Source organism: Sardina pilchardus, chromosome 14, assembly GCF_963854185.1.
Source record: "Sardina pilchardus chromosome 14, fSarPil1.1, whole genome shotgun sequence".
Lineage (NCBI taxonomy): Eukaryota > Metazoa > Chordata > Actinopteri > Clupeiformes > Clupeidae > Sardina > Sardina pilchardus.
This window is the reverse complement of record NC_085007.1, coordinates 9,268,214-9,281,985: the sequence shown is the minus strand read 5'-3', so window position 1 is coordinate 9,281,985 and position 13,772 is coordinate 9,268,214. Positions and strand designations below refer to the sequence as shown.

Genomic DNA, 13,772 nt, shown 5'->3' with positions numbered 1-13,772 from the left:
ACAGCGCCAAACCTCGTCAGAAGCTTGCTCTAGGTGTCTACACATAAAACGAAGCACCAACAACTTGGCTCATGAACCCGACGTTTATAAAAGAAGACTGTTATGAATATAACCCCTTCCAGCTCCTCACGAAGGAAAGTCCACGACCTCTCGTGTGAGATCTCGCGAGACATGTATGTGCTTCAGATGGGGTGTTGCGGTCTCGAATTGATTCTACGTGTATACTGACTATTCCAAAGTTTACAGACTGTTTGGTGCTTCGTTTTATGTGTAGACACCTAGAGCAAGCTACTGATGAGGTTTGGCGCTGTTTTGAGCACTGTTAGTGGTTTAAAAATGCGATTTTGAAAGCGTGTGGCTCCAATCCCCATCCACACCCACTGTTTGCGATGTTGGGCTGTCGGTCCTGCCCGTGCTAGCTCTGTACTGCGTGATGAGCGAAAATTACTTCCTCCACGGCTTTGTTGATGTATTTTCATTCAGAAAATAGCTTTATTTTAAATTTCCGCCAAACTTACACTTTAAGTTTAAAAAAAAAAACAAAAAAAAACTGTCTAGTCTATATTTCTGACATGAACATCAGGAACATTTATTTATTTTTTTGTCCTACTGGACTTGTAAAAGGGGACTATTTTATCTCTAGGTAGGAGCTTCAAATGAACGATGAATGAGATTATTTGAACTTGCCTTTGGGGTGACCTGCTTCTCACAAATGGACAGCAAGAGCAAATGTGGACAGCCAATCAACTTCCCAGCTACCCTCACAATACTGTATGGTTGGGATTGTTTTTGTCCCTAAAACAGATGTCTCTATACCAGGCAATAAAAGAAAAGGTGAGAACAGATTCTATAAAAGATTTGTAAAATACAATATTACCATAAACACATTATAAAACAAATTAAGCTTACTAAGAAAGTACAAAGATTGTTGTCCCTTCTTAAATGACCTCAGTATTCACATCAAATTTGAGCCTGTTGTCTAACGTGCCCAGATATTTATACTGGTCAACCATCTATGCAACTTCCATTTATAAGTCAGTGGTGGAGAACAAGATTGGTCTCCTCTAAAATCAATGACCATATATTTTGTCTATGAGATGTTTAGCTGGAGAAAATACTTGCACTTACAGAACTGGTAAACTCATCTGTCATGCATACAGTATATTAATCAAAGTAATTCAAATGATGACAAGGGACTTTATAAAATGTTTTTTTATTGATTAGCAGTAAAAATAGGAGGTAACTAGCACAGTCCACCACCCGTCTTCACTTCCATTATTATAGTCTTCACATAAGGAGTGCAGAGGAACTATGTTACAGAATGAAACGAGCTGCTGAAGGCTTTGTAGATCATTGGACCCGACAAACTCTGGTTGGGCTTGGGCTGCCCGAATATACAGAAAAGAAACAGTTCCTGTAACTGAAAAGCACCAGCAGTTTCTTCAACAGAAATACAAAATGGGCACAGACCATTTTACAGATTTCTCTTGTAATTAATTATTCCACACTCTTAAACTGAACTACAAGGCACGTCATTCTGTTTTACTGACTTGTGATAATATATTTTAGCCTGAAGTAACTCACAAGGTAAACAAGAATTTCAAATTAGTTGTAAAATGATTTCCTGACTATAAAATAATGCCATAACCGCCAGTGGTTCTGGGCCTACAGTTCAGTATCTGATGTAAACATAATTTAAACTCAAACCGAACATTGTTCTTTTGGAGTGTAAAGATAGTCGAGTCATTACTAACATCTATCCAGGTAGGAGTGTCAAGGTATACAAGATTGATGAGTATCAGCTAGCTAATTAAATTTAGTTGATGTGTTCACTGAGTCATAATATTGCTGTGATTGAGTTTTTCCTATGTTAAAAAAAAGATGAGGTTTCTATGGCAATGATATCTAATTATCCTATAAATCTAGGATGATCAATTGAGCACCTTCATTTTAACATACAGTAGGTCCAGTTATAAATCTGTTGGCTGTTTCTAGATTCATTATGCTTTTATGGCATAACTAAACTAAGCAAAAAGAGGGGGGTAAAAACTAGTAAGTAATCCAACCTTCGAGTAAAAAAAAAAAGTGTAAATCTCGTAACGAGATTGCAAGAGGAAACGCAGTTTCTCTGTGAATACCAAAGAACACAGTTTAACATTTCAGTTTGCATAAACAAGTCACAACTGCAGGAGCAACACCAAGCAATCACTTTCAAGCTAGTCAGTCACTGGAGTCAGTCATTGGAGTTATTTAAAGAGAGAGAGAGAGAGAGAAAAAGAACCTATACATCTTCCCTATTTTTTTTCATGCTGTTAACAATGCATTCAGATCAAAATGATCAAGATATTCCTGTTAACGGGTGAATCCTTTCGTCTTCCATAAAAGAAGGCTAAAGATCTTACCCAACTTCATTCAATTCAATTCACGCCTTCATCACTGACACAGGATAGATGGCTAACTAGATGAAAAGAAAACATCTTTGTAGTGATGACACTATTAAAACACCATAACCCCCCCCACCCCCGAACCTTCCCAAGAAGAGTACACAATATGTTCAATCAAAGTGCTTCCTGACATTATGCTTCAGTTATGTATTTCTGAAATACAGGGTTGCAACAGGAGACCGCCCTTCCTCCACCTCACTGCAGTATAAAGCCAGTCCTGGGTGGCAAGCCTTGAGTGGGCCTCTGTGGGTGCGGTGCTGGGTACGGCTGGAACACAGGGCTGGGGTAGCTTGGCATGGGCCCGGGCATGGGGTATGGAGCCATGGGGTATGGCAGCTGAGGGCCCATCTGGGCTGGCGGCGGGGTGGGATGGGTGCCCCGTCTAGGGAGGGGCACGGGGGAGCCGTTGGTGTAGCCGAGGAAGGGAGAGGGGCAGGAGGACTCTGGCGCCAGAGGCTGAGTGGGAGTGTGTGTGGCGGAGCTCGGAGGAAGGGAGGGGGAGGGGCCCTTTAGGACCACCTCCCGCAGCTTGTCGATTTTCACGCGCCGCAGGTGCGCCAGCTTCCTCTTGCTCTGGTAGTCGTCGATGAAGGAGTCCAGCGGCATCTCGCCGTCCAGGAACGAGTCCGCTATATTCTGCACGATCAAACACAAAAGGCAAAGACATTTGTTACCATAGTGTGTATGCCACTGGAACCAGGACCTGTGTCTGTCAACTACTCCTACTGTCAGTATTCCCCATGGTAACAGCAGAGACGGTGTTCTAAAGGTTCTTTGGCAACAGTGTACAACATGGAAACTGCATACGGTGATTAACATATGCACATACGATAATGCAGGAGAGAGACACAGTGTACCCCTGTACATCGTATCTCTATAACATGTACCATGCAATTCCAATGCTGTAAAAACAATGTTATTATTCTTTCTATGATGATGGATATGTGAAATGACAAGGTATTACAGAGGCAGGGATAGCTGTTACCAACTGATATCATCTAGTACAGGGACTAGAACTGTAGTACGTCTAGCACCAGTGGTGCGAGAACTTCCACTACGGGGAAAGCGAGATGAAAGGTGTTTTATTATTGTAATAAAATAATTTATTACATTTACTCAATTTTAATTTATAATGTTTGTATTATGTGTTACTATTATTATCATTTATTATTATATGTACATTAAAAAAGAAAAAAAAAATCTTAAGCCTATGTTCTCTTTGTTCTTTGTGCTTCATAATGTTGTTCTCCACACTGTTTTTTTAGTGTGAGAGCTCATAGACCAGTTGCAGGTTTTGATTTTGCTATTTGTCATCATATAAGGCGGCTAACTGATTACTGGAACGTGTCAATAGAATGTGTTACGTTTTCAGACGTGTGGCAGATGGTGGTGCGCAGGAAAAAAGTGTGGGTATTGCTGATCTAGTAAATAAATTGCAAGCAGGACCCCTCGTCAGTGGTTATCAAGTGAGTGTGTGTGTGTGTGTGTGTGTGTGTGTGTGTGTGTGTGTGTGTGTGTGCGGCTGTGCGCGCGCGTGTGCTTACCTCAGTTTCCTCCTCAATCTTGGCTCCCTCGGCCTGCAGTAGAGCCAGCAGAGTGTCCAGCGAGCTGTTTCCTGAATTATGGTCTGGGAGCACAGACAGAGTGGTGGTCAGGTAATGTCCGACATGTTTGCACAGGAATAAAATAATATCAGACATGCCAACCTTGGAGACATATTTTGAGTAGCACCGCCAGCCGAGAAAGAAAATTGCTCCCGTCGGCCTTTATTCATGCAGCCAAAAACAGACATACCCATGTCCACAAGATACATTTTGGATAGCGACCCATCTTAAATCTTGGATATCTAAATTTGATCCAGTGTGTGCAAACTGAATCTTTTACAGTAGTTTTATAATGTTGACAATCTGTTTTAGACACTTAGATAGATAGATAGATAGATACAGTAGATAGATACTTTATTGATCCCCAAGGGGAAATTCACTTGTGTTGATAGGGACTGATGTGGATATGTTGTCCATTTTTTTAATATATGTGGTCTCTATTCAATCATGTCTGGTCTATTATTATCTCTTTTCAATCCATCATTAGTAGCTATTTCTTTTGTAAAGAAGTACATCTATCTCTTGGAATACTGAACGGTAGGGTTGAGCTACCTCTCTGGTGTGTTTGGTCCTTGGTTATAATGTAAGCTTTTTCTTGCACAAATGCATCTTAAATTTAAACATAAACACAAACAAATGTAACCTCCTGCAAAATACCCTGACTGCCCCGTTAAATATCTGACTGAGAAAGGGAGGTGAGAGGATCTCAGTGTGAAGAAGTGAAGAAACTCGGTAACAGAGAATAGCCAGGGAAATACTGACTTGACATGCACAATAATCCTCTCTTGAGCCATTGTCTACTGTATGTGAACGTTGTAGAATACCATGAATTGATCAAAATAGTCAAAACTGGAGGATGGGCAGAATACCAGACCAGACCTGGCTATCACCACACTAAACTCAATCTTTTAAGATTGAACCAGAGACAGTTTATAAAGTAACTAGACAATCTTTGATTGAACATTAGTCTGGGGAGTCTGCACTCTATTTATACTGCACAAGAGGCATGATCAATGGGCATAAATCAAATGACTGTACGCATTTGGCTTATCCATCAACCAATCAGGCCAACAATCTGGGTGCGAAATCAGTTTGTGATTGATTCCAGCAAACATGGACAGGAAGCAGGAGATCGATGTGCAGGTTTCCAGTCCACATTATGGGCCAGAGGTTGAATACCTAAAAGCTACCCTGGATGTCAATATTTTATGAAGCCATGAATGAGCAAGAGTATATAGGTCATCATCATATGCTTATGATCCAAACACAAATAGTTAGGCCTACCTAAACTGTCTGGGACCTGTTTAGGACCCCCCTGAATGCTGTGAGATAGGATACACTGTCTGTGTGCTGGATTTATAACTCAAGACAAAATGAGAGCATTTTTGCAGAACGAACACAACAATATAACCATTACCTTCAGATTATGTTGTTTTCATATATCAATTAATATAAATCATTTCACAACCAAGTGTTCATGAATTCATTTGTTCAGGAGTAATTTAAGTGGCTAAAGCAATTTAAGCAACATATTGAGTGCAATATTTTTTCACAGGTAGACCTGACATGTTCGCAGGATAAATACAGATGAACAGATTTAAAGGTTCTCTTAGTCTTTTTTTTACGTGGTTTCTAAGATAGAACAATTTGTCTCGTACAGCAAATACCTCCTCGCGGTCTGCTAGCTTCCTGAGCCCTGAATACACTGTAAAAACAATGCGGTCCCTGTGGACAGCCCAGGCTCCAAAACCTGCAACAAAAACAGCCTGGACCAATCTGGACCAATAAACAATACAAACTAACGAGATGTGCATTCATGACAGTTTCAGTTGCACGGGAGGCAAGGGGCAAGCTAGCTCTGTGTTTTGTTTGAAACGTAAACAGAAGTGACATCACCCAACCACGCTGAGAGAACCTTTAACCAACCAATTGACGGGACAATGGCTATTCGCTATGATGGTCAATGGATAACATTGCTTAAGGACAATGAAGCGTCTATGTCAGAAACGTAATGGCAAAAATCTGTTCCATCTGAAACAACTCAATAGAGTTGAGTACTAGCCCTGGTTCATTCCAGTCAACATCTGCCCGCCAGCTTCATTCTAGTCAACATCTGTCTGCCGGCTTCATTCTAGTCTGCCTGTCTCATTCTAGTCTGCCTGTCTGGGAGAAAACTGCTTTGCTTTGCAAAAGTTCCAGAGGAGCCTGACTCAAAAAGATGCCTCCTAGAAAGAGACGGAGAAGGAAACACTCTCCTACCGATACTGCTGCTGTGGTCCAACCTGCGGTGCATTGACATTCGCAAACATAGCTGAACGTTCGCAAACATTTGCAAACAATTTTCCACACTTGCATACAATACACTTTGATGAGGCAGTTCTCCGCAAACATGTTGGGAGTACAGAAAGAGAGAAAGACCACTGAGATGGAATGCTTACACAAAATCGTTCATACAAGCATGTTTGTCCCGAACGTTCTGCTTCTGTTTAAAGGAATTTGAACGCACCTCTGCTCTTCAGGCGAAACGGTCATGGTGTCATGGCTACAAGGTTACACTGGACTGCACTGGACTTCACCGGAATGGGGGAGGGGGCAGGTGTAATAGCACTTGGCTTCGGACACTTAGCTCGTAAGCCTTTGTGGTGACAGGCAAGCTTTTCTGCTATACTCACATGACCAGTGTCTGGCAGCCTGAGAGAAGTACAAGCGCCGCATTGTTTATGTTTCAAGAGGCTCCAACTCATGCTGGAGGAGAACAGATGGGTGTTCTAGAAAAGATAGACTATGTTCTGAAAACACACGACTATTCACTGTAGACTATTCACTGCAGTGTGAGTGCTTTTACTTTGTAATGGATGCTTTGATCTGCCATCTGTGTCATATTTTTAGGATGTCCCTCTTGAGTACTTATCAGTTGTTATCTCTTAGCTGTTAGCTCTCATCACTTATCAGTGATGTTGTGTTGTCATTATGTGTGTATATGTGAGCATACCAAAACACATTCCTATCAATTGTATTTTTATACTGTTGAAAAGGCTATAATAAACTTGAACTTGAGTATGTCCGTATCTGATTTGATACATGGCCTACAGTGAGAACTGAGCTCATCTGATGACTGATGAAGACCCCAGACGACACTTCCCAGAGTCCCTCAGGGGATCAGACTGGCCACAGCTTAGTGCGATAAGGCTCAGTGTGCATCTCCCACAGATCAGAGCACTCAAGCCAACATCTGAGAATGATAATCCCATCAGCCCTGGCTCACACAGCACTACGGGGGGAGCTGGGACAACAGAGGTACAGAGGAGAGAGAGAGGACTGGAGGAGAGAGAGAGGGAGAGGGAGAGAGAGACGTTTGGGACAGAGGGTGACACAGAGAGAAAAGAAGAGAGAGGCAGAGAGAGAGAGAAGGGGAGAGAGAACAGAGGAGATGGACGGCCATAGAAGTAGAAACTGGCAGAACAAGTTGTGCAGCTGTGTGTGAGGATGGCTGAGAGAGATATAGCCCGAGGGACATCCCAAACACACACAACAGGGTAAACACACACAAAACCCTCCCTATCAATTTCTCTGTCTGTCTGCCACTTTCTCTGTCTGTCTGTCTGTCTGTCTGTCTGTCTGTCTGTCTGTCTGTCTGTCTGTCTGTCTGTCTGTCTGTCTCCTTTCTCTCTCTAGCAGTAGGTGTACGTCTGCATGTTCTGTCAAGCGGTTGTGCCGTATATACTAACCCTAACCCTAGGAATTCCGAACTTAGCTGGCTCTTAAACTACTCCCCTCCTAGTATCTCTGACGGACATTATGTAAATGAGCTTGTGTCTGAACGAAGCAAAGAACATGCAGAGATTCTGCTCACGTTCGTGTTCAATCACATTCAACCTGTTCAACCATGTGGGTATTCTGTTCACTTGCATTGGTGTCGTTATACACATATGACCGCATAATGTTAGCATCCTATCTGAATCACCCAAAGGGTCTTTGTCCGTTTGACAAAGATCTGCATATACTACCGAGGACGTGTCTGAAAGCAGCTTCTGTCTTTCCTTTCTGAAGAGTTTCCATAGAAGAGTACAGCCAAAATAGTGCGACGGAACACATGCAACAAATTCACCATGCCTGCTCTTTGTTATGTTGACTGTACATTTCAATGTTGGTCAAACCACTACAATGCTGATGTGTACCGTATTTTCCCGCATATAAGCCTCATTGTGTATAAGCCGCAGGACAGTGTTTTATGCAAGTTAAAAGAAACAAAACCATATTAACTCCATATTAACTGCCACCCCGTATTAACCTTATAGCTGACCAAATTTTGCAAAATCAATGTATAAGCCGCGGCTTATAGTCGGGAAATTACGGTATTGTTTTGTCTATTGTCTATTTGACGGTACAGTATGCTTGCACAGTCACTGTGCCTAATGACTATACACCACTTTATAATGATACACCACTTTATAATGATATAATGAATGTTACAGTTTTTTTGCATGTGTGTGTGTGTGTGTGTACACACAGTATACAGTATATGTGATTCATGCCTGAGTGTGTGTGTGTGTGTGTGTGTGTGTGTGTGTGTGTGTGTGTGTGTGTGTGTGTGTGTGTGTGTGTATGCATGTTTGAGTGTGTGTGTGTGTGTGTGTGTGTGTGTGTGTGTGTGTTTGTGTGTGTGTGTACAGTATACAGTATGTGGTTCATGCCTGAGAGTGTGTGTGTGTGTGTGTGTGTGTGTGTGTGTGTGTGTGTGTGGTATTACCAAGTGTGGACTTGCGCAGCTGATAGGCCTCATAGAGCTCCTGTAAGTGCCTGTAGCGTTGGGTGAGCTGGTTCTTCTGGTGGTCCAGGTCGGGCTGGAGGAGAAGGTTCTGCTCGGCCAGGCTGCGATTGCTGGCCAGCGTCATCTCCTTACTCTGCTGGACCTCCAACATCTGAGGGGACACAAGTGGACCTTTCAGACAACACAGGAAACAGCACCCATTTAAGGTGCCATGACACAGAAAACAGCACCCAAGGCCCCAGCCGTGGCACAACTGGCTGGGGCACCTGCACTGCACGCCGGCGACCCGGGTTCGATTCCCACCCCAGCTCTCTCTCCCACTCGCTTCCTGTCTGTCTCTCTACTATCCTGTCCGATTAAAGGCCTAAAAAGCCCCCCCCCCAAAAAACAAAAAACATTACACACAGGAAACAGCACCCATTTCAGACACCATTACACACAGGAAACAGCACCCATTTCGGGCACCATGACTGACCGCATAAGTCCACTACAGTGAGTCCACAATGCTGTGACTCATCTCTAGTCATCGTTCAGAGAACAAGTTTGTGGTTCGGGGCTATTTTGACAAACAGATGTTTGTGCCTAAACAGATGTACTCAAGGAACCCCTTTTAGAATACTATTTTTCTTTTAGTATAATTAGCACCATAGATTACAAATAGCCACAAGGCAAGGCACATTATACTGAGCTGGACCCAAAGATCACCGCATAACACTGTTTAACATCAGGGCCATTACTAAATAAATAACCACATAAATTACCTTGAGTTATCTTATCTTACATGTGACAGGAAGGCCAGGGATATCCATTGCACTTCCTATAGACCTGCTTTTACTTTTGTTTTGCTACGCTCATAAGTGCTTTTGCATACCTCTTTGTTGGGACAGGTGTGTTGGACAAGGTAAGGGTTACCAGTGATACATACAGAAGAACTCCCGCGCACTGTCCATTACACATATTTATCAGACATTTATCAACACAGTGTTTTGGTCATGTAGACCTTTCTCAGGTGTTTGTTCCCCCATGTTTGTTGCATGTGTAATGGACAGTGTGCAGGATTTCTTCTACAAGTACTTTTGTTTTGCTTTGAAACTGTAAGTCAACTCGGACAATAACATTTCCAACAAAAAAAAAAAAACAACGGAGGATTAATTAGCAGAGCGATGTCCATCTGGACGGCCAACTCCAGAGTGGACGCGGGGCAGGACGCAGCCTATCAGCTACGGATCAGTGGCCTGGCGACGCTGCCCTCGATACAGCCCCAGCATGTTGTCGTCCATCCAGCCCTACTAGTCCACGCACGGCTGATTAAATCAGAGGAATGATGAGGAGTGTGCGGCTCATCAGCTGGGACACTCCACTACGTAGCAGGCAGGGGAGTTAACTTGGCAAGCGTGCGGAGTTAAAGCGAAAGATAGACAATTCCTGTGCTAAAATATGATAGATATGTTTATGCAGTTTAGTCACCTGTGACAGCCATCTGCTTGGAACCAGAGGGAGTGATGATTGAAAATTACTTGTGGGCAAACTAGTGTTAAGGGCTCATTGTCTATGACTTGGGTTGGGACAGAGTGTTTTACTCTGGCTGTAGCTCCAAAATCAGCACACATTTGCAGGAGAGAAAAACGGACGGCATATAGCTACAACCACTAATATTGTCCCTGATTTAACGCTCAGTGACAGCCGACGGATTAGACAGATAGACAGTCCCCTGACTCGTTCACACATCGGAAATACGGATTAAGGGAATGAGGTCATCAGTTTTAGTCCCATGTGATTAAACAGGCACACTGTGAACAGGTGAGTTCCGATCAATTGAAAATGACACGCACAGGAACAGCATCTGAAAAAAGAATCAACACCGTACCACATGCAAAAAAACATCCCCCATCATGATAATGTTACTGTTTCGCTGAATCCCTCTACGCTTCATTGTTGTACTTCAGCGTACAGAAACTGGGTCACAGACTAATGCACGTTCACCCGATGTGCACAAGTCCATACATAACCAAGCATCGCTCGCTAAGCCTCTGTTCAGGGGCACTACAAGTCATCCTGCTCTTAGGAACACATGTTCGTTCTGTACACTGTGAGGAGCCGGTTGCCCTGCCATCTTAGCCATGCAGATCACTTTCTCAAGCCAATGCACCCCAACAATAACAGAGAATCCCATTCACATGGAAATATAGAATTAAATGCTGGTATTTTTTTTTATGTGGCTATATTACTACTTTCAATTGTTCATTTTAATGTTAATGTCATGTTTACTGATGTCATTGAAGGTTGCTTTGGACAAAAGTGCCTGCTAAGAACTGTAAACTTAGAAACAATAGACAGCACTCCTGTATTTCAATGCATTTGATTTATCTTAAAACACTACTGGTTTTATGAGCTGATAGCCCAGGCGATGCAAGATCTGGATTCAACAGAAGTTAGGCTTTCTAAAAGCTTGTATCTTGCAGTATTAATGTCTTCCTTTTAATTTATTTAATGAATTTGAAACTACATGAGAATCTTTTACTAAAGTGGATACATCCAATGCCTTACAAGGAAATCTTGAACCTAATTCAGGATTTCATTAAATTTCATTAATTACCTCCGCCAAGGAGGTTATATATGTTCATCAGGGTTTGTCTGTCTGTCTGACTCTGTCTGTCTGTCTGTCTGTCTGTCTGTTCACAAGATAACTCAAAAAGTTATGGATGGATTTCGATGAAAGGTTTGAAATGACCCAATGAAGAAACGATTCAATTTTGGGAGTGATCCGTTTCACCGCATGGATCCTGGAGGCGGTTATGTTTTCGCCTGGCGGATGTCTGTGCTCTTTGAGTGCTTTTCTAGTTGTATTGTGGGTTCAAGCTTCCAGAACATATTACATTGCCCACTGTGCAGCTTACTGCCTACCTGCCAAGCAGGTTCAGGATTTCATATGGTTATAGTTGTGGTTTTTGGCAGATGCTTTTGCCCGAAGCGATAATAATAAATGGGAGTTAAAACTTGTGGCATAGACACTTGGCTGAATATTACTACAAGGACTTTTCGAAGTCCTCTACAAAAGTGGTGGAACAGCTGACGACATGGAAATATACTCACCTGTACTGAATGCACCTGTTGTGGGCCACAATTTGCATTCAGGATCAAACAGGCCATGGTAGTCTACTCTATAAACATAGTTTCAGACACGTCTAACAAAGTCAACGTAGAGATCCTTAATAATAGCCTACCATTCACAAGCAGCAGATCAAACAAATGAGGCAATAACTACTGGCCGACATAATGTCAAGATTTCAGTTCTACTCCACAAGAGCAACATGAGTCATAACTGTCAACCTCCACTCCGCCTCACACCGGGCAGCTTGCTCAGCAGTCCGCTGAGTTAACCAACAACTCTTACATTTTGTTTCCTAATCTGCAAGGAACATCTGGGTTTTACACAAAGAACTACTAAAACAGCTCTGTGTTAATCATCTGTCAACATAAAGGGACCCAAGGGAGTAGTCTGTTATCCATTATGGTGTTGCATGTATTTCATTTCGCGTTGAAAAAACTGTCCCCTTACCAAAATAGCCTAACAACTGGGAATCTTGGCTACAGAATTTTCTGAATGCTGGGCCTAAACATGACTAGGCTGCACTGTATGTGACAAGAATAAGACGGGCATCATCGACAATCAATCTAGTACAGCCATATAGTCTAGCTACCTGTTTTGGCTTTGGGTTATAGCAACATTTATTCGAAAAGACAGAGTTTGACAACGCAGTTATGGAAACAACAAAGACGGAACTGTCAAGCTACCAACCCTTCAGTAGCAGTTTGTAACGATCAAATCAATCATAGTTCACATACAACGAAACAAAAGGCTAATCTGAGCATTGTTTTATTTACAAATGTTGTTTGTGGTATTTAAGTAATTGGGGCAACTGTAAGATTTGGACTGATAATCAACACAAAGGGCCTCCGCTCTCTAACAACCACAACAGACTTGTCAATGGAGATTCGCTGAGAAGCTCCGAACCGAACTGATTTGTTTACATGTCTTCAAACGTAAATGACTCACCTCGTCCATTTCCGTGACAATTGTGTTAAGTTTCTCATCATCTTCCAACAATTCATTTAACTGCGACATGGAGTAAGTGCGGAATATTTCTGTGAATGTAGCTATTTCCCCCATGATTGGGCTGCCCTCTGCTTGTATTCCTCTTGATAGAAAGGGGAAGCGAACAGTTTCTTCGACCGGAAGTGGAGCTCGAGCTATCCCACATTTCTGACCAATCAGAAAGCGACTTAGGATGACGTAAATGTGGATCGGAGATTTGTAGGATATTTTGTTGGATGTCTATGTCTTGTATTTGTGTTTATCAAAATATCTATGAGAAAAATAAAAACACATTTAAAAAATGGATTTGTTGGACATGAATAGCGTGCATTATTGTTTAATGATGGATAATTCTGCTGCAAAATAATGGTAGTGAGTGTGGCTATATAGAAAAAGCTGAGGTCCACCAACAAATAACTTCAGTCGCACCATGGTGATAAAACTATCGACAGAATAGGCCTATATTTACATAGAAAATCATGCTTAAGTTTTTGATTAAATACATTTTATTATATTACATGCAATGTCATCCTTACATATTTAAATCACATTTTGTCTCAATCACTCAGTCTTATGCACACTCATTCATAGAACACTGTTTAATAATACACACACTAATGATTTATGACCAATAGCTGAGATAGCAGAATGAAAAATATGTTCACGCACAATAGTGTTTTGCTATTCTTTTCAATTAAACATTTGGTTGCTCCTTTAAAATACTGCACATAAATCATAAGTAAAAGAAAAAAAAAATAACCTACAAAGTCCAATACAAACAAAATACAAATAAAACGGTCACCGTTTGTGTGGCTATTATGTACAATAATCTGTATTTGTCAGTACTAAGGTAACTA

At 41.9% G+C, this 13,772-nt stretch overlaps 1 protein-coding gene across 1 annotated transcript; it reads right to left on the bottom strand.

The window, feature by feature from the left end:
• Positions 1 to 1,194: 1,194 nt before the first annotated feature.
• Positions 1,195 to 13,030, bottom strand: vps37bb (VPS37B subunit of ESCRT-I b). The gene is made up of 4 exons (XM_062554683.1): positions 12,877 to 13,030; positions 8,799 to 8,970; positions 3,989 to 4,071; positions 1,195 to 3,080 (listed from the first exon to the last, which is right to left on the bottom strand). Exons 1-4 carry the CDS (start codon positions 12,988 to 12,990, stop codon positions 2,640 to 2,642), a joined length of 810 nt encoding a protein of 269 aa, XP_062410667.1. The 5' UTR covers positions 12,991 to 13,030; the 3' UTR covers positions 1,195 to 2,639.
• Between the last annotated feature and the right edge of the window lie 742 nt (positions 13,031 to 13,772).

Coding starts and splice junctions, on each gene's coding strand:
- vps37bb (XM_062554683.1), bottom strand. CDS start 12,990: ATGGGGGAAATAGCTACATTCACAGAAATATTCCGCACTTACTCCATG. Junction 8,971..12,876: donor TTGTCACGGAAATGGACGAG/GTGAGTCATTTA, acceptor GTGTCCCCTCAG/ATGTTGGAGGTCCAGCAGAG. Junction 4,072..8,798: donor GCTGCGCAAGTCCACACTTG/GTAATACCACAC, acceptor CTGTGCTCCCAG/ACCATAATTCAGGAAACAGC.